This window comes from Dromiciops gliroides, chromosome 1 (genome assembly GCF_019393635.1).
Source record: "Dromiciops gliroides isolate mDroGli1 chromosome 1, mDroGli1.pri, whole genome shotgun sequence".
NCBI lineage: Eukaryota > Metazoa > Chordata > Mammalia > Microbiotheria > Microbiotheriidae > Dromiciops > Dromiciops gliroides.
Genome location: NC_057861.1, coordinates 633,422,214 through 633,436,795, shown reverse-complemented (window position 1 = coordinate 633,436,795; position 14,582 = coordinate 633,422,214). Strand labels below are relative to the sequence as shown.

General features: G+C 42.5%; 1 protein-coding gene across 1 annotated transcript; it reads right to left on the bottom strand.

The window, feature by feature from the left end:
- Positions 1–10,568: 10,568 nt before the first annotated feature.
- Positions 10,569–11,737, bottom strand: NUPR1 (nuclear protein 1, transcriptional regulator). Its single transcript, XM_043975167.1, has 2 exons — positions 11,514–11,737; positions 10,569–10,715 (listed from the first exon to the last, which is right to left on the bottom strand). The coding sequence occupies exons 1-2, from the start codon at positions 11,623–11,625 to the stop codon at positions 10,579–10,581; spliced, it is 249 nt and encodes an 82-aa protein (XP_043831102.1). The 5' UTR covers positions 11,626–11,737; the 3' UTR covers positions 10,569–10,578.
- Positions 11,738–14,582: the final 2,845 nt, after the last annotated feature.

Here is a 14,582-nt window from a genome sequence, read left to right as displayed (position 1 = left end):
TTTTACACTTGAGGAAACTGAGGAAGAAGAAGACAGAGGTTCCACAGCTACTAAATGTCTGAGGCTTTAGATACAAACCCAGGTCTTCCTGACTCCAGGCCCAGCACTCTATCCACTTCATCATCTAGCTATCTATCACCCACTGTAGAGTAATTGGGAATGTTTGGGGGGGGGGGAACCTCTTTCATCTTTGATGTGAGTGAGCATTCCCCATCAATCTCCAGAGCCTTGCCCCCTACCCTTTCAGTATTAGGTAGTCGATCAAACCACTGGGAAGATCTGGGTCTAAGCAAGTCATTTAATCTCTCTGGCTTTAGTCTTTTCCTTTGTAAAAATGAAGATAATATCCAGAGTCTTCTGTGACATTCAAAGGAGATAATGGAAGCATACTTTGTAAACCTTAAAACTTTCTGTAAATGGCAACCATGACCATTAGCCTTGCATTCAAAGCGGAAAAGGGGTGAGGCATTGTGATATAAAACAAACAGCATTGGACTAATCTGTCACTATTTCACTCTATGACCTTGGGCAGATCATATTATCTTTCTAGTTACAGATTTTAAATATCCGGAGAATGAGTTCAATAATAACAACCTAGTTGAATCTGTTAAACAATAATAACATATTTGAATAGTGCTTCAGGGTTCTCAAATATTACCCGTCTCCAATAAAGCTGTGCTTTGTTTAATGTTTTGTTGGCTTCAGTGCAGAAGAGCAGGGCCAAGAGAGAGACAATCCAAACTTGGATGTTCCCAGGGGCATATAGAAGGAGATAAAACTCTCAAGGCTGAAGCTGTTTCATGTGGGTTCAGAGCTTTTCTCTGAAGCCTTGTGTTATGTCAACAAAAATGTCCCTGGCAGCACTTTTTGTAAAGGCAAAATTCTAGAAACAAACTGGCATTATCCCAAAATAAGGAAGTGAATGGACAGATCTGGGTATTATGAAATTCTGTTGCGCCACAAGAAATATGAGGTGAGACAGAATGAAAAAAGAGTTAAGAAAACATGCGTGCTGACTATAAATATGTCACCAAAGACAAAAATAACAGCAACAAATCCATGCTGTTAAATGCCTAGTAAAATTCAAAAGTGGTCATAGAAATAAGCAAGAGAACTTGGCCACTCTTTTGTTTTTCATATATATGTATATGTATATATGTGTATACATATATAGGTGATTATATGTATGTGTATATGTACATGTATGTGATGTGTTTAGATGTATACAGGTATGTATATACACAAATGTTTGCATATATATATGCATACAATATACATCCTATTTTAATTTTTTTTTTTGGCAGGGCAATGAGGGTTAAGTGACTTGCCCAGGGTCGAACAGATAGTAAGTGTCAAGTGTCTGAGGCTGGATTTGAACTCAGGTCCTCCTGAATCTAGGGCCAGTGCTCTATCCACCACTGCATCACCTAACTGCCCCTCTATTTTCAATTTTTAATTTGTGTTTGAATACCTATACTTTTTGATGTAAGGTAACACTCTTTTAAAAAATAGTCACTAACATAGGGCTTGGAATCAATTAGAAGCAGACTCAAATGATGACCATATAGCAGGACAGACATGCCTAGGAAGTAAGGGGAGATAAAGCTTTATAGCAGGAATGTTGGCTGGATATGTCTACAAATCTGGCTGGAGTCAGGAGATGGAGATAACCCCAAAGGTCAGGACCATCATTTCAAAAAGTTCCCTTCCACTCTCAGGAATATGACATGCTTACAGGCTTTCCCCACCCCACCCCCCAAAAGAAAAAAAAAATGTAATCTTCCAGCTTCAAATTGTTTCTCCCCCTCCATCTACCCTCTATAAAAATCGTTGTCCTTCCGGTTTGGAGAGGTTAAAATTCTAGACTTTCCTCCCCACCACATCCCCTTGTACCAAATAAAAACCTTGCTTTTATCTTTAATCAGGACATATGTGAGTTTTAATTCTTCAATAGAGGAAATCCAAGGGCCAGTATTTTTTCACCTCTTTACCCGACACAGTCACATAACTGGTTTTTTTACCTCTAGTATTTTGCTTCTCTGTTCAAACTTACGGAACTACCAAAATAATTTCTTTAAGGCCTAACTCTGACCATGGCATCCTCTTGCTCAAAAATGTTCAGTGACTCCCTGTTGCCTCCAGTATAAAATCCAAATCCTTAAGCTTGGTTTTTAAGACACCTTCCCCCTCCCCCCCATCATCGGGCTCCAATCCACTTTTCAGACTTATTCTATATTATTTCCCTTCACAATTCTTATGTTCTGGCCAAACTGGACCCCTAAGTATTCCCCCAAACTTGATATTCTGGCTCTTCCTGACTTTGTACTTTCTCTCTCACATACACATACGTAGAAATCATTTCCCACTCCTGTAAGGCATTTCCTCCTAACTTTTCCATTTCAGAATCCTTTTTTTTTTTGCTCTAAGATTCAGCTTAGTTGTCTTTTCCCTGTGGAGGCATCAAGGTGGTTCAGTGGACAGAAATCAAGGCCCAAGTCAGGAAGACCTGAGTTCAAATTCTACCACAGATACTTAGTAGTTGTGCGATCTTGGATGAGTAATTTAACTTCCATCTGCCTCAATTTCCTCAACTGTAAAATGGGGATGACAATACCACCTACTTCTACCCTGCCCCCAGAGCTGTTCTGAGGATTAAAGGAAATAATATTAGTAAAGCATCTGGTGCATAGTAGGTGCTTAGTGTGATGTTTAAAATCTAAATTGTGGTCGCCTTAAATCAGAAGCTTCAGCACCAGTCTAGCCTAGAGTTCCAGCCTGGTTGGGTTCTTCCTGAAGTCCTCCTCCACGAGCCTGCTTTAATCAGGAACACACTAGCAAGCTGTTTGTGGAAGCTTTTTATAGATCTGGAACAGAGGCTGTCCTTACACACTGCTTCAAGGTGATTGGTTGGTGTCATCCAAATCCATTGGCTTTGAAGGTGTTCTCAGGTTGAGTTCACAGTCTAGTTTCTGAGAACAATACCTTCTTAAGGGATAGCCAGGTGTGATTACAATCCAATTAACTTGAAGTAGGCTTAATCAGCAGTCAATCACTCTCACTTGATTCAATCAGTATAGATTAATCTCCAGGTGGGTCTTTGAGTATCTGCTAAATCCCATTATTTCATCACATTAGTATATGTTCATTTCCTTCCTTCCTCCCTCTGTGAATCCTTCCCTGATTCTCTTAGTTCATAGGATCAGAGGGTTATTGATTTAAAAGTAGAAAGGATTTCAGGAGCTATCTAGTCCAGCTTCCTCATTTTTACAGATGGGAAAACAGGCCAAAAGAGGCCAAGTGATTTACCCAAGGCCAACAGGTAGGTCGGGTCTCTAACTCCCTACTTAAATTTCACTGCTCTTTCCCTACTTAAATTTTCCTCCAACACTTTGATCTCACCTTTCCCTTGCCTTACTTCCTACTTAATGACTTTAAATCTGTTGTATCCCTCCTAGAGAATATAAGCTCTTTGAGGGCAAGTATGGTTTGATTTTTGTCTTTGCATCTCCAATACCTTGCATAGTGCCTTGCAAATAGGAGGTGTTTAATAAGTGTTGGCTGGGGTGGCTAGGTGGCACAGTGGATGGAGCACCAGCCCTGGAGTCAGGAGTACCTAAGTTCAAATCCAGCCTCAGACACTTAACACTTATTAGCTGTGTGACCTTGGGCAAGTCACTTAACCCCAATTGCCTCACTTAAAAAAAAAAAAAGTGTTGGCTGAAGTGGATTGAATTGTATCTGTCCGTGGCTCTCTATTGCCACTGCCACTAAGCATGACAGGCTCTCACTACCACCCACTTAGACTACTACAAAAGTCTCCTGAGGGTCTTTCTGCCTCTACTTTCCACCAGCTTCCAAAATGCTTTTCATGCTGTTGTCACAACTAACTTTTCCTATGCACACCCGATCATGTCACTCCTACTGTGAAATCTTTGGCTTCCTACTACTACTAAACAAAATGAAAACTCCTTTGCTTGGCAGTTAAAGTCCTCGATAATCTGGTTCTACTCTACCTTTCCAGCCTTATCCCCTATTACCTTTCTATACCTGTTCTATGCTCCTTCTCATGTGGACTACTTGAATATTCTCTGTCCTTCAATTATTCTCTCTGCCTGTTAGGTCTTCTCTCTTACCTTCCCTAAGAGCACTATTCTAAAGCCACCTTTGCCAGGAAGTCTTCTCCAATCCCTTGGGTTGCTAACAAATTTCCCTCTGGGCCTCACATAGCATTTTGTTTTGCAACTCTCTGTTGTGTTTATCACATGATATTGTGTACTATAATTACCTGGGTTGCTGTCTTAACCCCTTCTGGACTAGATAAGTTCCACAAAGGCAGAGACCATCCAAGTTTCGTATGTCCCCATTTGCTCTGCATCATTTTCAATACTTTCAAGGTCAGTGATTTCATTGTTGTGGGTACTTCCTTCACCAAGGCACCTTTAGTCTTATAGAAGAGGGTCTTTTCAAAATTTCTGGGGTTGAAAAATTCATCCCTCAGGGATGAGGCCCCATACCTAGAAGGTGCTCAATAAATATTTGTTGAATTAATAAATCTTCCAGATTTTATATTTCACTGGCATAGTTTTTAGGACACAGAATGACAGTGGAATAGGAATTTGACTACTTTATGGGTTAATTGGAATTTGCAAAGTGGCCTGGGAATCTAACCACATTGTTCCTGTGAGGAAATACAGTTGAGGTTTCCAGATGACTCCAAATGAACTTTTGGAACATGACATTCATAGGCTGGGAACAGGCTGTACCAGTAGAGCCTTGGTGGACAAATGGAAGTTTAAGGACATGACAATGAAGGCGAGGGAGGCCTCACCATGCATGATTATAGGTGTACGTAGATGAGGGAAGCAGTGTGAGTTTCTGTCCACTCCTGGAGAGCATTAAGAACATTTCTGAAGGGACTATTTCTGTTTCATGGCAAAAGTGGAGGCAGAAATCAAGTAAACAGAAATCAGTAGATGTTGAAAAGCCAAGTAAGCTAGGGGGACCAAACTCTGTTCAGAGAGTCAACCAACTACTAGCTGTGTGACCCTGGGGAAGTCACTTAACCCTCATTGCCCTGCAAACAACAACAACAACAACAACAGCCAAACAAAAAAACAAACAAAGAGTCAACCAACAGGAGATCTATGGTCAATGTTTCCCATAGGCTGGCCCTGATTGGCCTCTCCATCCTTATCTCTTAGAAAAAACAGACCTTGCCTATTTAACTTTCAAAATCCAGCACCTGTATTTATCAAACAGCTACTCCCTAATGAAATGGCCTCCTCTCTTCCCCTTCACCCAAGTCCAGCTCCATGGGGGGCTGCTACTGGTAAGGCTGACACCAGCAGCGAAGATTGTAGAACAAGGTGGTAAAAGCTGAGCTGGGAGAAAGTCATCTGGGTTGCCACTGGGGTTGGGGAGAGGAAGTGAATACTATCTAGTAGCTTCCTATTTTAACAACATTTTCTTGCTCACTAGGTACTATTTGGTTGTCTGCTAGGTGATGTGGTTGACAGAGTGCTGGGCCTGGAGTCAGGAAAACTCATCTTGTTCCTGATTTCAAATCTGGCCTCATATGCTTATGTCTCTGGGCAAGACACTTAACCCTGTTTGCCTCAGTTACCTCATCTGTAAAATAAGCTGGAGAAGGAAATGGCAAAACCACTCCCATATCTTTGCCAAGAAAACTCCAACTGGGGTAATGAAGAGTCAGATACGATGGAAACAACTGAACAACAAAATTCTGCTGAAAGATTACTAGTACATGGGACAGCTAGGTGTTGCAGTGGATAGAGCATTGGTCCTGGATTCAGGAGTTCCTGAGTTCAAATCCGGCCTCAGACACTTAACACTTACTAGCTGTGTGACCCTGGGTAAGTCACTTAACCCCAATTCCCTCACCCAAAAAAAAGATTACTAGTGATGTAGGAGGTGAAAAAAGGGTTAATAGCAAAACCTAAGACCCAAGCTTAAATTCAGATATTAGCTCTAAAAGGGAGTCAGACCCCAGTTAATGGATAACTTACAAGTCAGGGTGCTAGGTTCTCTTACCCATGGAAATCAGTACCCATAACGGGACCATAAAGGGTCAGGTCAAATAACAATAAGACATAAGACAAGGCTATATATATTCTCATGAAGAATGGAGATGTTTTGAAACTAAGCATGGGAATCAGAAAGAGACATGCTCAGAAAAGGCCAAATTTGTCCCCAAATTCACCTTATGATGTGTAAACCCCCAAAACACACTTCCATGGAAAAAGGTACTTACCTCAGGGGTTGGCTTAGGACCCCAGGAACTCCAAATTAGGATAGGTTCTCCCCTGTACCTCCCTAAGGTGGAGATTATTATAATGAGATTGATAATCAATTTATGCATACTATAAATATAACTGTCTTTTCTTTCACTATTCAAGAGATACCTATCCACTATTCTGGTTCTCTCCCTGTGGTCACCCACAGTATTGCAATAAAACTTGGGAAACTGAGTCACTGAGTCTTGTAATTCTTTTGGGACGACTCACAATCAATTTGACCCCAAATTCTATCCCACATCAGTAAAGATGTCAGTGACATTGGAATCCTTCAGAAGGAAACAGGGTAGGATGGTGGATGGAGTGAAGGATTTGGACTCAGAAAGACTCAGGCCTAAATCTCACCTTGATACTTATTAGCTGGTTGACCCTGGGCAAGTCTCTCCCTCTCTAAGCCTTCCATCCGTAAAATGAGGGGGTTAGATCCAATGATCTGTAAGTTTCCTTTAAGCTGAATTTAAGAATTTTTTTTTTGAGGCACTCAGGATAAAATTACTTGCCCAGGGACACACAGTTAATAGGTGTCTGAGGCCAGATTTGACCCCAGGGCCCGTGCTCTATCCACTCTGCTACCCAGCTACCCTAAGGCAGAATTTTTGAATGTTCACTATTATTACTAATACACTATGTGGCTACTCCAAGTTAAGTACCTGTGTCCTAGGAAAGTAGGGGTGGGCAGCTGAGAAAGACAATTCCAGATGTGGGATGGGGACTCTAGAGTCAACCATTTCCTATGTTTAATGTTTCTGAGCGATATTTACATGATACTCTGGTTTAAATGCCAAACATTGCCAAGGTCACCATTTGGGATTGAGAGGAAAAGAAGGGGAGAAGCATTTATATAGCTCCTTCTTATAAATTTTTTTTTTTACGGGGCAATGGGGTTAAGTGACTTGCCCAGGGTCACACAGCTAGTAAGTGTTAAGTGTCTGAGGCCAGATTTGAACTCAGGAACTCCTGAATCCAGGGCCGGTGCTTTATCCACTGTGCTACCTAGCTGCCCCCTTCTTATAAATTTTATCTCATTTGATACTTACAACAATCCTATGCTGTTATTATCTCCATTTTACACCTGAGAAAACTGAGGCAAACAGAGGTTGTGATTTGTCCTAAGACACACGGCTATTAAGTGTCTATGGCCAGATTTGAATTCAGGTCTTTCTGACTTGCATAGATCTCATGTCTCACACTATTAACAAGGTAGTCTTTTTTTTTTTTTACATTTGAACCAACTGGCCTGAAAATATTGTCATATGTAATTTACTGTGAGCGATGTGGTTGGGGGTGTATGTGGCTAGTTTGGAGGCCAGTCTGTAGAGAGTGGCAACCAAAGTAGACAGGCTTCCAGCTTGGTGAGCTAAGGAGGGGGAGGGGAGGGAGGGGATGACTTGGCTGTGGTAGAGCCCTTCTTTTAGATGATAGAACCTTCCCTGACCCCTCTTAATTCAAGTGTCTTCCTTCTGTGACACTGAAAATTAATTCTTATAGACACCAGTTTGGGGTAAACATATTAATTTATACTATTATACCAGTAAGGGATTGACCATGTGTCTCCCTAACTTTTCATGGTACCAGGCCTTGTGATAGAGGAGACAGAGCTGCAGCATGCCAGTTATCAAGAGCAGGAGAAAAGTCCCACAAAAGCCCATGTATTCTTCCAGAGAGACAGCATGTGGTCCCAAGGAGAGCCAAGAGAGAACAAGAGAGATACAGAGACCATGGGGTTCCAGAGCCAACATGGCAACCTGTGCAGTTTTTTATCCCTTTTGATAAGTGGGTTGATCAATCTAATTGGGACATATGCATCAAAATGAATCTATTTGGTTAGCATTATTTAAATCTGTTAGTTGACGTGACTTGAAGGCGGTCTATATTTTAATGAAATTTAGGTATGGTTTAATCCCATCAGTCCTTCAGCAATCTAGACAAAAGAATCTCTCACCATTCCTTTTGTTCCCTTGGGTTTGTCCCAGATGAGATTTGATGGGGGGGGCGGCTAAGTAGCACAGTGGATAGAGCACCGGCCCTGGAGTCAGGAGGACCTGAGTTCAAATCTGACCTCAGACACTTAACACGTACTAGCTGTGTGACCCTGGGCAAGTCACTTAACCCCAATTGCCTCACCAAAAAGGAAAAAAAAAAAGAGAGATTTGATGAAAAACTTTCAAGGAGAACTCAATTTTCTGGAGTTGGGGGGAAAAAGACTGATCCCTGGATCCCCTATGAAATTGATTATTAATAATTATTTTCTCACATTTCTGTTAATTATATCCTATTTATTTTCTATATAGCTTGTTTTGTATACATTTGCATATTATCTCCCTCATTAGATTGTAAGTTACTTGAAGTAAAGGACAGTCTTTTGCCTCTTTTTGTATCCCCAGAATTTAGCACCGTGCCTGGCTTAATAGCTGCTTAAAAAATGTTGATGGATTGGTTCTTTTCCAGATCATTCTAGAGTGTTCTATCTATTCTATCATTACCTTAGATGCAAAGTCTATTTCTAGCTCCAGAAGTCAGGATCACCATCCCTCATTCAAGCCTCTCCCACCCCACAGGGAGATAAGCCCATATAGGCCTGGCAACTACCTGAGCTGCACCTGGGGACAGAGATAATTCCAAAAGCCTTTCCCATCCCTCCCCTCATTCAAGGTTTCCCCACCCCTGAAAGGAACTTTCCATTGTCAGGTGGCCACCCCATCTATCCTCTATAAAAGTTTTGGCCTTTCTTCCATTGGAGAGAAAAATGTCTGTAAGCCATCTCTCTCTTAGTCACTTTCTCCAGAGCCCAAATAAAAGACCATTTTATTCTAATTAGATTGTGCGAGAGTTGTAATTCTTTACAGAGGAATACCTAAGAAGCCCCACCACCTATTTTCCCCAAGACATTTCTTCAAATACTCCAAGCTGACTCTTCAGATACAACTTCTTTCTTTAAAAGCCAGAACAAAATATTTTATCTTTTAGACTGGACCTAATTTCATTGGTATAGAGAACTCTCAGTAAGAAAATTCCTTCTACCAATACAGCTTGGCATCTGCTCTGAAACTTTAAGTCTTAGGGAGTTTCTTGGGGCATTGGGAGATAAAGGGACTTGCTTAAGGTGATGTGACCAGTTAGTGTGTGTGGATGTGGGAAGGAGAAGAGAACTTAAACTCAGGCCTTCCCGACTCTGAGGGCTGGCTCTTTATCCCCAATAGCCCACTGCTACTCTTATATCTTCTTCCTCATTAACAAAAGTAAATTCTTCACCATTCTAAACTCCTTGCTTATAGAAGGTATCGGTTTTCTTAATGTCCTGAGAATTCCTTATATCTTTTTTCCAATTTCACTGTCTATAGTCATGATAGTAAAGTCAGATTCACAAAGGTCAAGGGCATAAACCCTTTTTAAAAAAAAGTTAGGCAATTGGGGTTAAGTGACTTGCCCAAGGTCACACAGCTAGTACGTGTCAAGTGTCTGAGGTCAAATTTGAACTCAGGTCCTCCTGACTCCAGGCCTGGTGCTCCATCCACTGCGCCACCTAGCTGCCCCATAAACCCTTTATTGACATGAGCCTTACAGAGGTTCCAGCATTTGATGGAAATAACAGCTACAAGGGCTGGAGTTTATAGCTTGGGATGAGTAGGAAGAGAGGCTCTCTTGGCTCTCATTTCGGAGGGCACTAGGGAGAAGGAGGAAAAGGAGAGAGAGTGTTTCAGTAAGCACTGGAGACTTGAAATCAACCACACACGTACACACGAAGAACCTTCAGATTAATTCTTTATTGGAACTGCTGTTCTTTGATAGATGCAGTTTCTTCAGGTAGATTCTCCCTTTCCCCTGCTCCTCCTAGCTCATCCATTCCTACCATCTGCTCTTCTTTATCTCTTCTGCAAGTGCTAAAGGAACTCACTTGCTGGGCCCCTCCAAACTCCCTCCAGGCTGGGGAGGGCACATCTCTTGAGAGAAGGCTGCCAGGGAAGATTAAGATCCCATCTCTCTTGCCCTGTCTATGTCCATAGCCGTAATCCTGGTATCAGTCCTCTGGCCCAGCCTGGAAGGAAAAGAGATAGAGGTTGGGTCCTGTGAATCTAAGCTTCCTAACTTTAGGGGACCTCCTTCTAGGACTCCAGGGTTCTTTCCTAGACTTTAGGGGTCACACGACCCAGCTGCCTCTGACGCTTAGAATTGGATCCCATTCTCCTGCTAGCATTAGCCCATATATTAGGTTGGGAAAGATCTGTATGAGGGTTCTGGGCTCCCTTACCCCAAGGTTCTAGGCTCAGGGCTTAGCGCCACGTTTCTTTTGCTCTGTGTTCTGAAGCTTGGTCAGCAGCTTCCTCTCGTGGCCACCTGGGCTGGGTCGGTTGGTATGGTTGGCGGCTTCTCTCTTACTTCGACCCTTCCCACTCCCTCTTCCTGAAATAGAAGGCAGTAGTCATAGGAATGATGTACTCAGAGAACATGGTGGGTGGAAGCCACTTGGTAGACTGGTTGCAGAGACCAGTGGAAAGAGAGATAAAGACACGAGGGGGGCAGTGCCAAGAACACTGGACTGGAGACCTGAGTCCTATTTCTAGATCTCTACTTAACTTACTGTGTAGATTTGGGCAAATCATTTCATTCTTCTTAGTCCCCTCTTTACAACTCCGAATTTGGATTTGACAGTTTTTCAGATCAGTCTAATTCAATTCAATAAACACTTATTAAGCACCTACTACATGCAAGGCACTGCCTTAGGTACAGGAGATATGAAAACAAAAATGAAAAGCTGTTGCCTTTAAAGGGTTTATGTTCTAATGGGGTGTTCCCCAAGTACAAGTACAAATACACAGATAAACAAATACAGGGATACAGGGTAATCTGAAGGGAAAGAGATCTAAAAACTAGAGGGATAAGGAAGGTTTCAAGAACAAGGTGGCAACTAAGCTGAGCCATGATGGGAAATAAGGATTCTGAGAGGCTGAGATAAGGAGATACAGTAAAGGATTCTATGGGGTTGTTTGTGGGACTGGCTGGGACCTAGGATTAAAATTAAGTGGATAAAGGGTGGGGAAGGGTGTCGGGGTGATGGTGAAATCCATAGGCCAGCCTGAAAATATCTGGAAAAAGGTTCTAGAGATATAGAGTTGAGTCTGGATAGGGAGAAGACTAGAACCAGGGGCACCAGGCAGGAAGGTAGAATGAGGGGGTATTAGGTGGGGCCACATCTCTCACCCAGATAAGAATCTGTAAAGCTGTATATGTCATACTGGTCCAAGCACTGCCATTCCTCATCTTCCAAGGTCAGGGGCTGGAGTGGTGGAGAAACTAATGGAGCTGTTGACATTGGGACTAGAGAATTCTGTTCCTTCAGTGACTAGTGTCTGATTTCTTGCTTGTGAATTTCTTTTTCTCTCTCTGTCTCTTTCTTGGTTTTGCTTCTCCCTGGGACAGCTCCTCCCCAGACTTATAGGGCTGGGTTCCCTTCCCCCAAGCTGTGTACACAATCCACGTTGGCCCAGTCTGATGCAATCTGGCCCCATCTCAGACTTCAGAATCCAGTATAAACAGAAATGAAATCACAACAGGAAACTCGTTCAACCCGTGACTTCCACCCCCCCTTCCCCCCACTATGAAGTCGTTCCTTTTCCCCTTTTCTCTTGTCCTCAGGTTTCCACCCATCTGTATATTTTCTCATGGGGTAACTCTTTTTTCAGGGCTCAGAAGTCTTTGGGAGCAGAGCAGGAGAAGGGAGAAGAGGAGAAAGAAGGTGGAGAGAAGAGGAGGAGAATCCAGGGACAAACAACTTCCTAGCACTGAGTAGCATTCTGTCCCCAGATCTTTCTTTATCCAGACAAGCTTGCTATGGATTGGTGGCCTAGGGGGGTGGGAAGGAAAAAAGACATAAAAATCCCTTTGACCTTTCCCTTTGACAAACCAAAAACAGACAAAGGTCTGTCAATAGTCTGAAGGGGTCAACGTCAGGCATTTAGCAAACATCTTTTGAGAACCATCATGTACAAGTGCTTGTACCAGATACTAAAGGAGATCCAAAGATATGTTAGATATTGCCCCAGCCTTCAGAGAGAGGAGTAGAATATCCAAACTCTACTTACTATTTACTAGCTGTGATCTTGGGTAAATGCCTTCTCCTCAGTTACCTCATACATAAAAAGGCAACATCCTGTATTACCTGCCTTATAAGGTTGAAATATAGGTTTTAAAAAGGGCAGCTTGGGGGGGGCAGCTAGATGGTGCAGTGGATAGAGCACCGGCCCTGGAGTCAGGAGTACCTGAGTTCAAATCCAGCCTCAGACACTTGACACTTACTAGCTGTGTGACGCTGGGCAAGTCACTTAATCCCAACTGCCCCACCAAAAAAAAAATGTATCCAGCCTCCTTCATCCCCACAATCCCACAGGGCAGCATTCTATGAACAGTTGCCCAGGTGAATTAATTTCCCTAACTAGAATATACTTAGTTCTGAGCACCCATGGTCTGGGTCCAGAGGAGGGAGACCAGGATAACAAGAAACTTTGGAGCCATGCATGATGAGGGTTTGGTGCAGGTACAGACCCCATTAGCTTGCCTGGTAGATGTAACAGCTCTTCATGGAGGACACTGGAGAAATGACTTCTCGGAAAATTGTGATGGTGTGACCCACCCCAACTAATCCATGTTAGTAACACAGTTGGTGGGAGCTCAAACTGATGTCAGTAAAAAAAAAAAGGGAGATACTGACTCCTCAGGTTACCCTAGAATCCTCAGAGGAGATATAGCAGGCCTGCTTCTATTAGAGAAGGCAAGGGTGTACTTATTGTCCATGTCATATAGAGAATATTTAAAGAAATTGGAGAGAAGTCCTACAACAACTTGATACTTTAATGGATCTGAAAACCCATCTGCATCTGTACTTTGTCCCTCTATAAAGATCATAACATACCCAAGCTTCCTTACTGCATGTGAATATTATCTATGTGAAAATCCTCCACAAAAGACCTGCTCACTGTAACTGAGTCCTTTCACTATCTTCATTTTACAGATAAGGAAACTGAGGCTCAGGGAGGGAGGTTATATGACCTACTCAAAATCACACAGCCTCTGGGTCTTTTAAAATGTTATGGGGTATGTGGTAGATTGCCAATCTTGTTTCCTCAGTGGCCACATCTGAGAAGCTCAATGGCCAGTGTGGATGGGATGGTGTAGGAACTTCCTTGGAATACAACACCCAGACCAACTTGGATACAAAACCCTTCAACCTGGTGTATTCCCCAGGTAGGATCTTCAGAACTTCCTCCAGGATCCAAGACTTCTTTTTTTTTTCCCCTGAGGCAATTGGGGTTAAGTGACTTGCCCAGGGTCACACAGCTAGTTAAGTGTTAAGTGTCTGAGGCCACATTTGAACTCAGGTCCTCCTGAATCCAGGGCCGGTGCTCTATCCACTGTGCTACCTAGCTGCCCCTGATCCAAGACTTCTTGATGGGAAAGAAGAGCTAAATCTCCTCTGAAGTCTTGGTCTTCATGTCCCCTGTTTGGGGACCTTGTCTTTAGCCTTCCCTCTCCAAGCACAGCAATAAGAGGAAGCATGAATAGTAGGTAGAAAGTTGGCTTTGGAATGAATCATGATGACCTGGCCTCAAATTCGGTCTCTGACACATAATTGATGCATAACCCCTGGTGAAGTTACTCAACCTATCAGTATTCTGGACAACTTTATAAGCCTATAAGTTGCAGAAAAGGTTAAATCCTAAATTGGTAGACGAAGTTCCTCAGTGGGTCTTCCTTACACCAATAAAATCATAGGTCTCATCCTTCATCTGGACATCATGTAGTCTTCATTTAGTTGCTGTTGTGGTTTTCTCACATGGGTAAGTAAGTAGGCCAACCTCTTCAGAGTGGCCATGGATCTTTTTGGAGAAGCTCCATAATGTTCTGGGACCTGATACAATTGGCATGTCACCTGAAAACAGGACTATCTGGAGATTTTTCATAGACTATCTTCTAAGACAGTGGTAGACATCTTTAGAGAACAAAGTTTTATGACTTGTTTAATTTTTTTTTTCGGGGCAATGAGGGTTAAGTGACTTGCCCAGGGTCACACAGCTAGTAAGTGTCAAGTATTTGAGGAAGGATTTTAACTCAGGTCCTCCTGAATCCAGGGCGAGTGCTTTATCCTCTGTGCTACCTAGCTGCCCCAACTTGTTTAATAGTCAAAGAACACTGACCAAAATGATCTCTTTGCCTCTCTCAAAGAAACTTCATCTTGTTATATTCATTGTAGACACCTGCATTTTGCTCTACCAA

Excerpts from the sequence above, each read along its gene's own strand:
- NUPR1 (XM_043975167.1), bottom strand. The coding sequence starts at position 11,625 with ATGTCAACAGCTCCATTAGTTTCTCCACCACTCCAGCCCCTGACCTTG. Across the intron at positions 10,716-11,513 it reads CTTTACAGATTCTTATCTGG|GAAGAGGGAGTGGGAAGGGT; the intron begins GTGAGAGATGTG and ends CTTCTATTTCAG.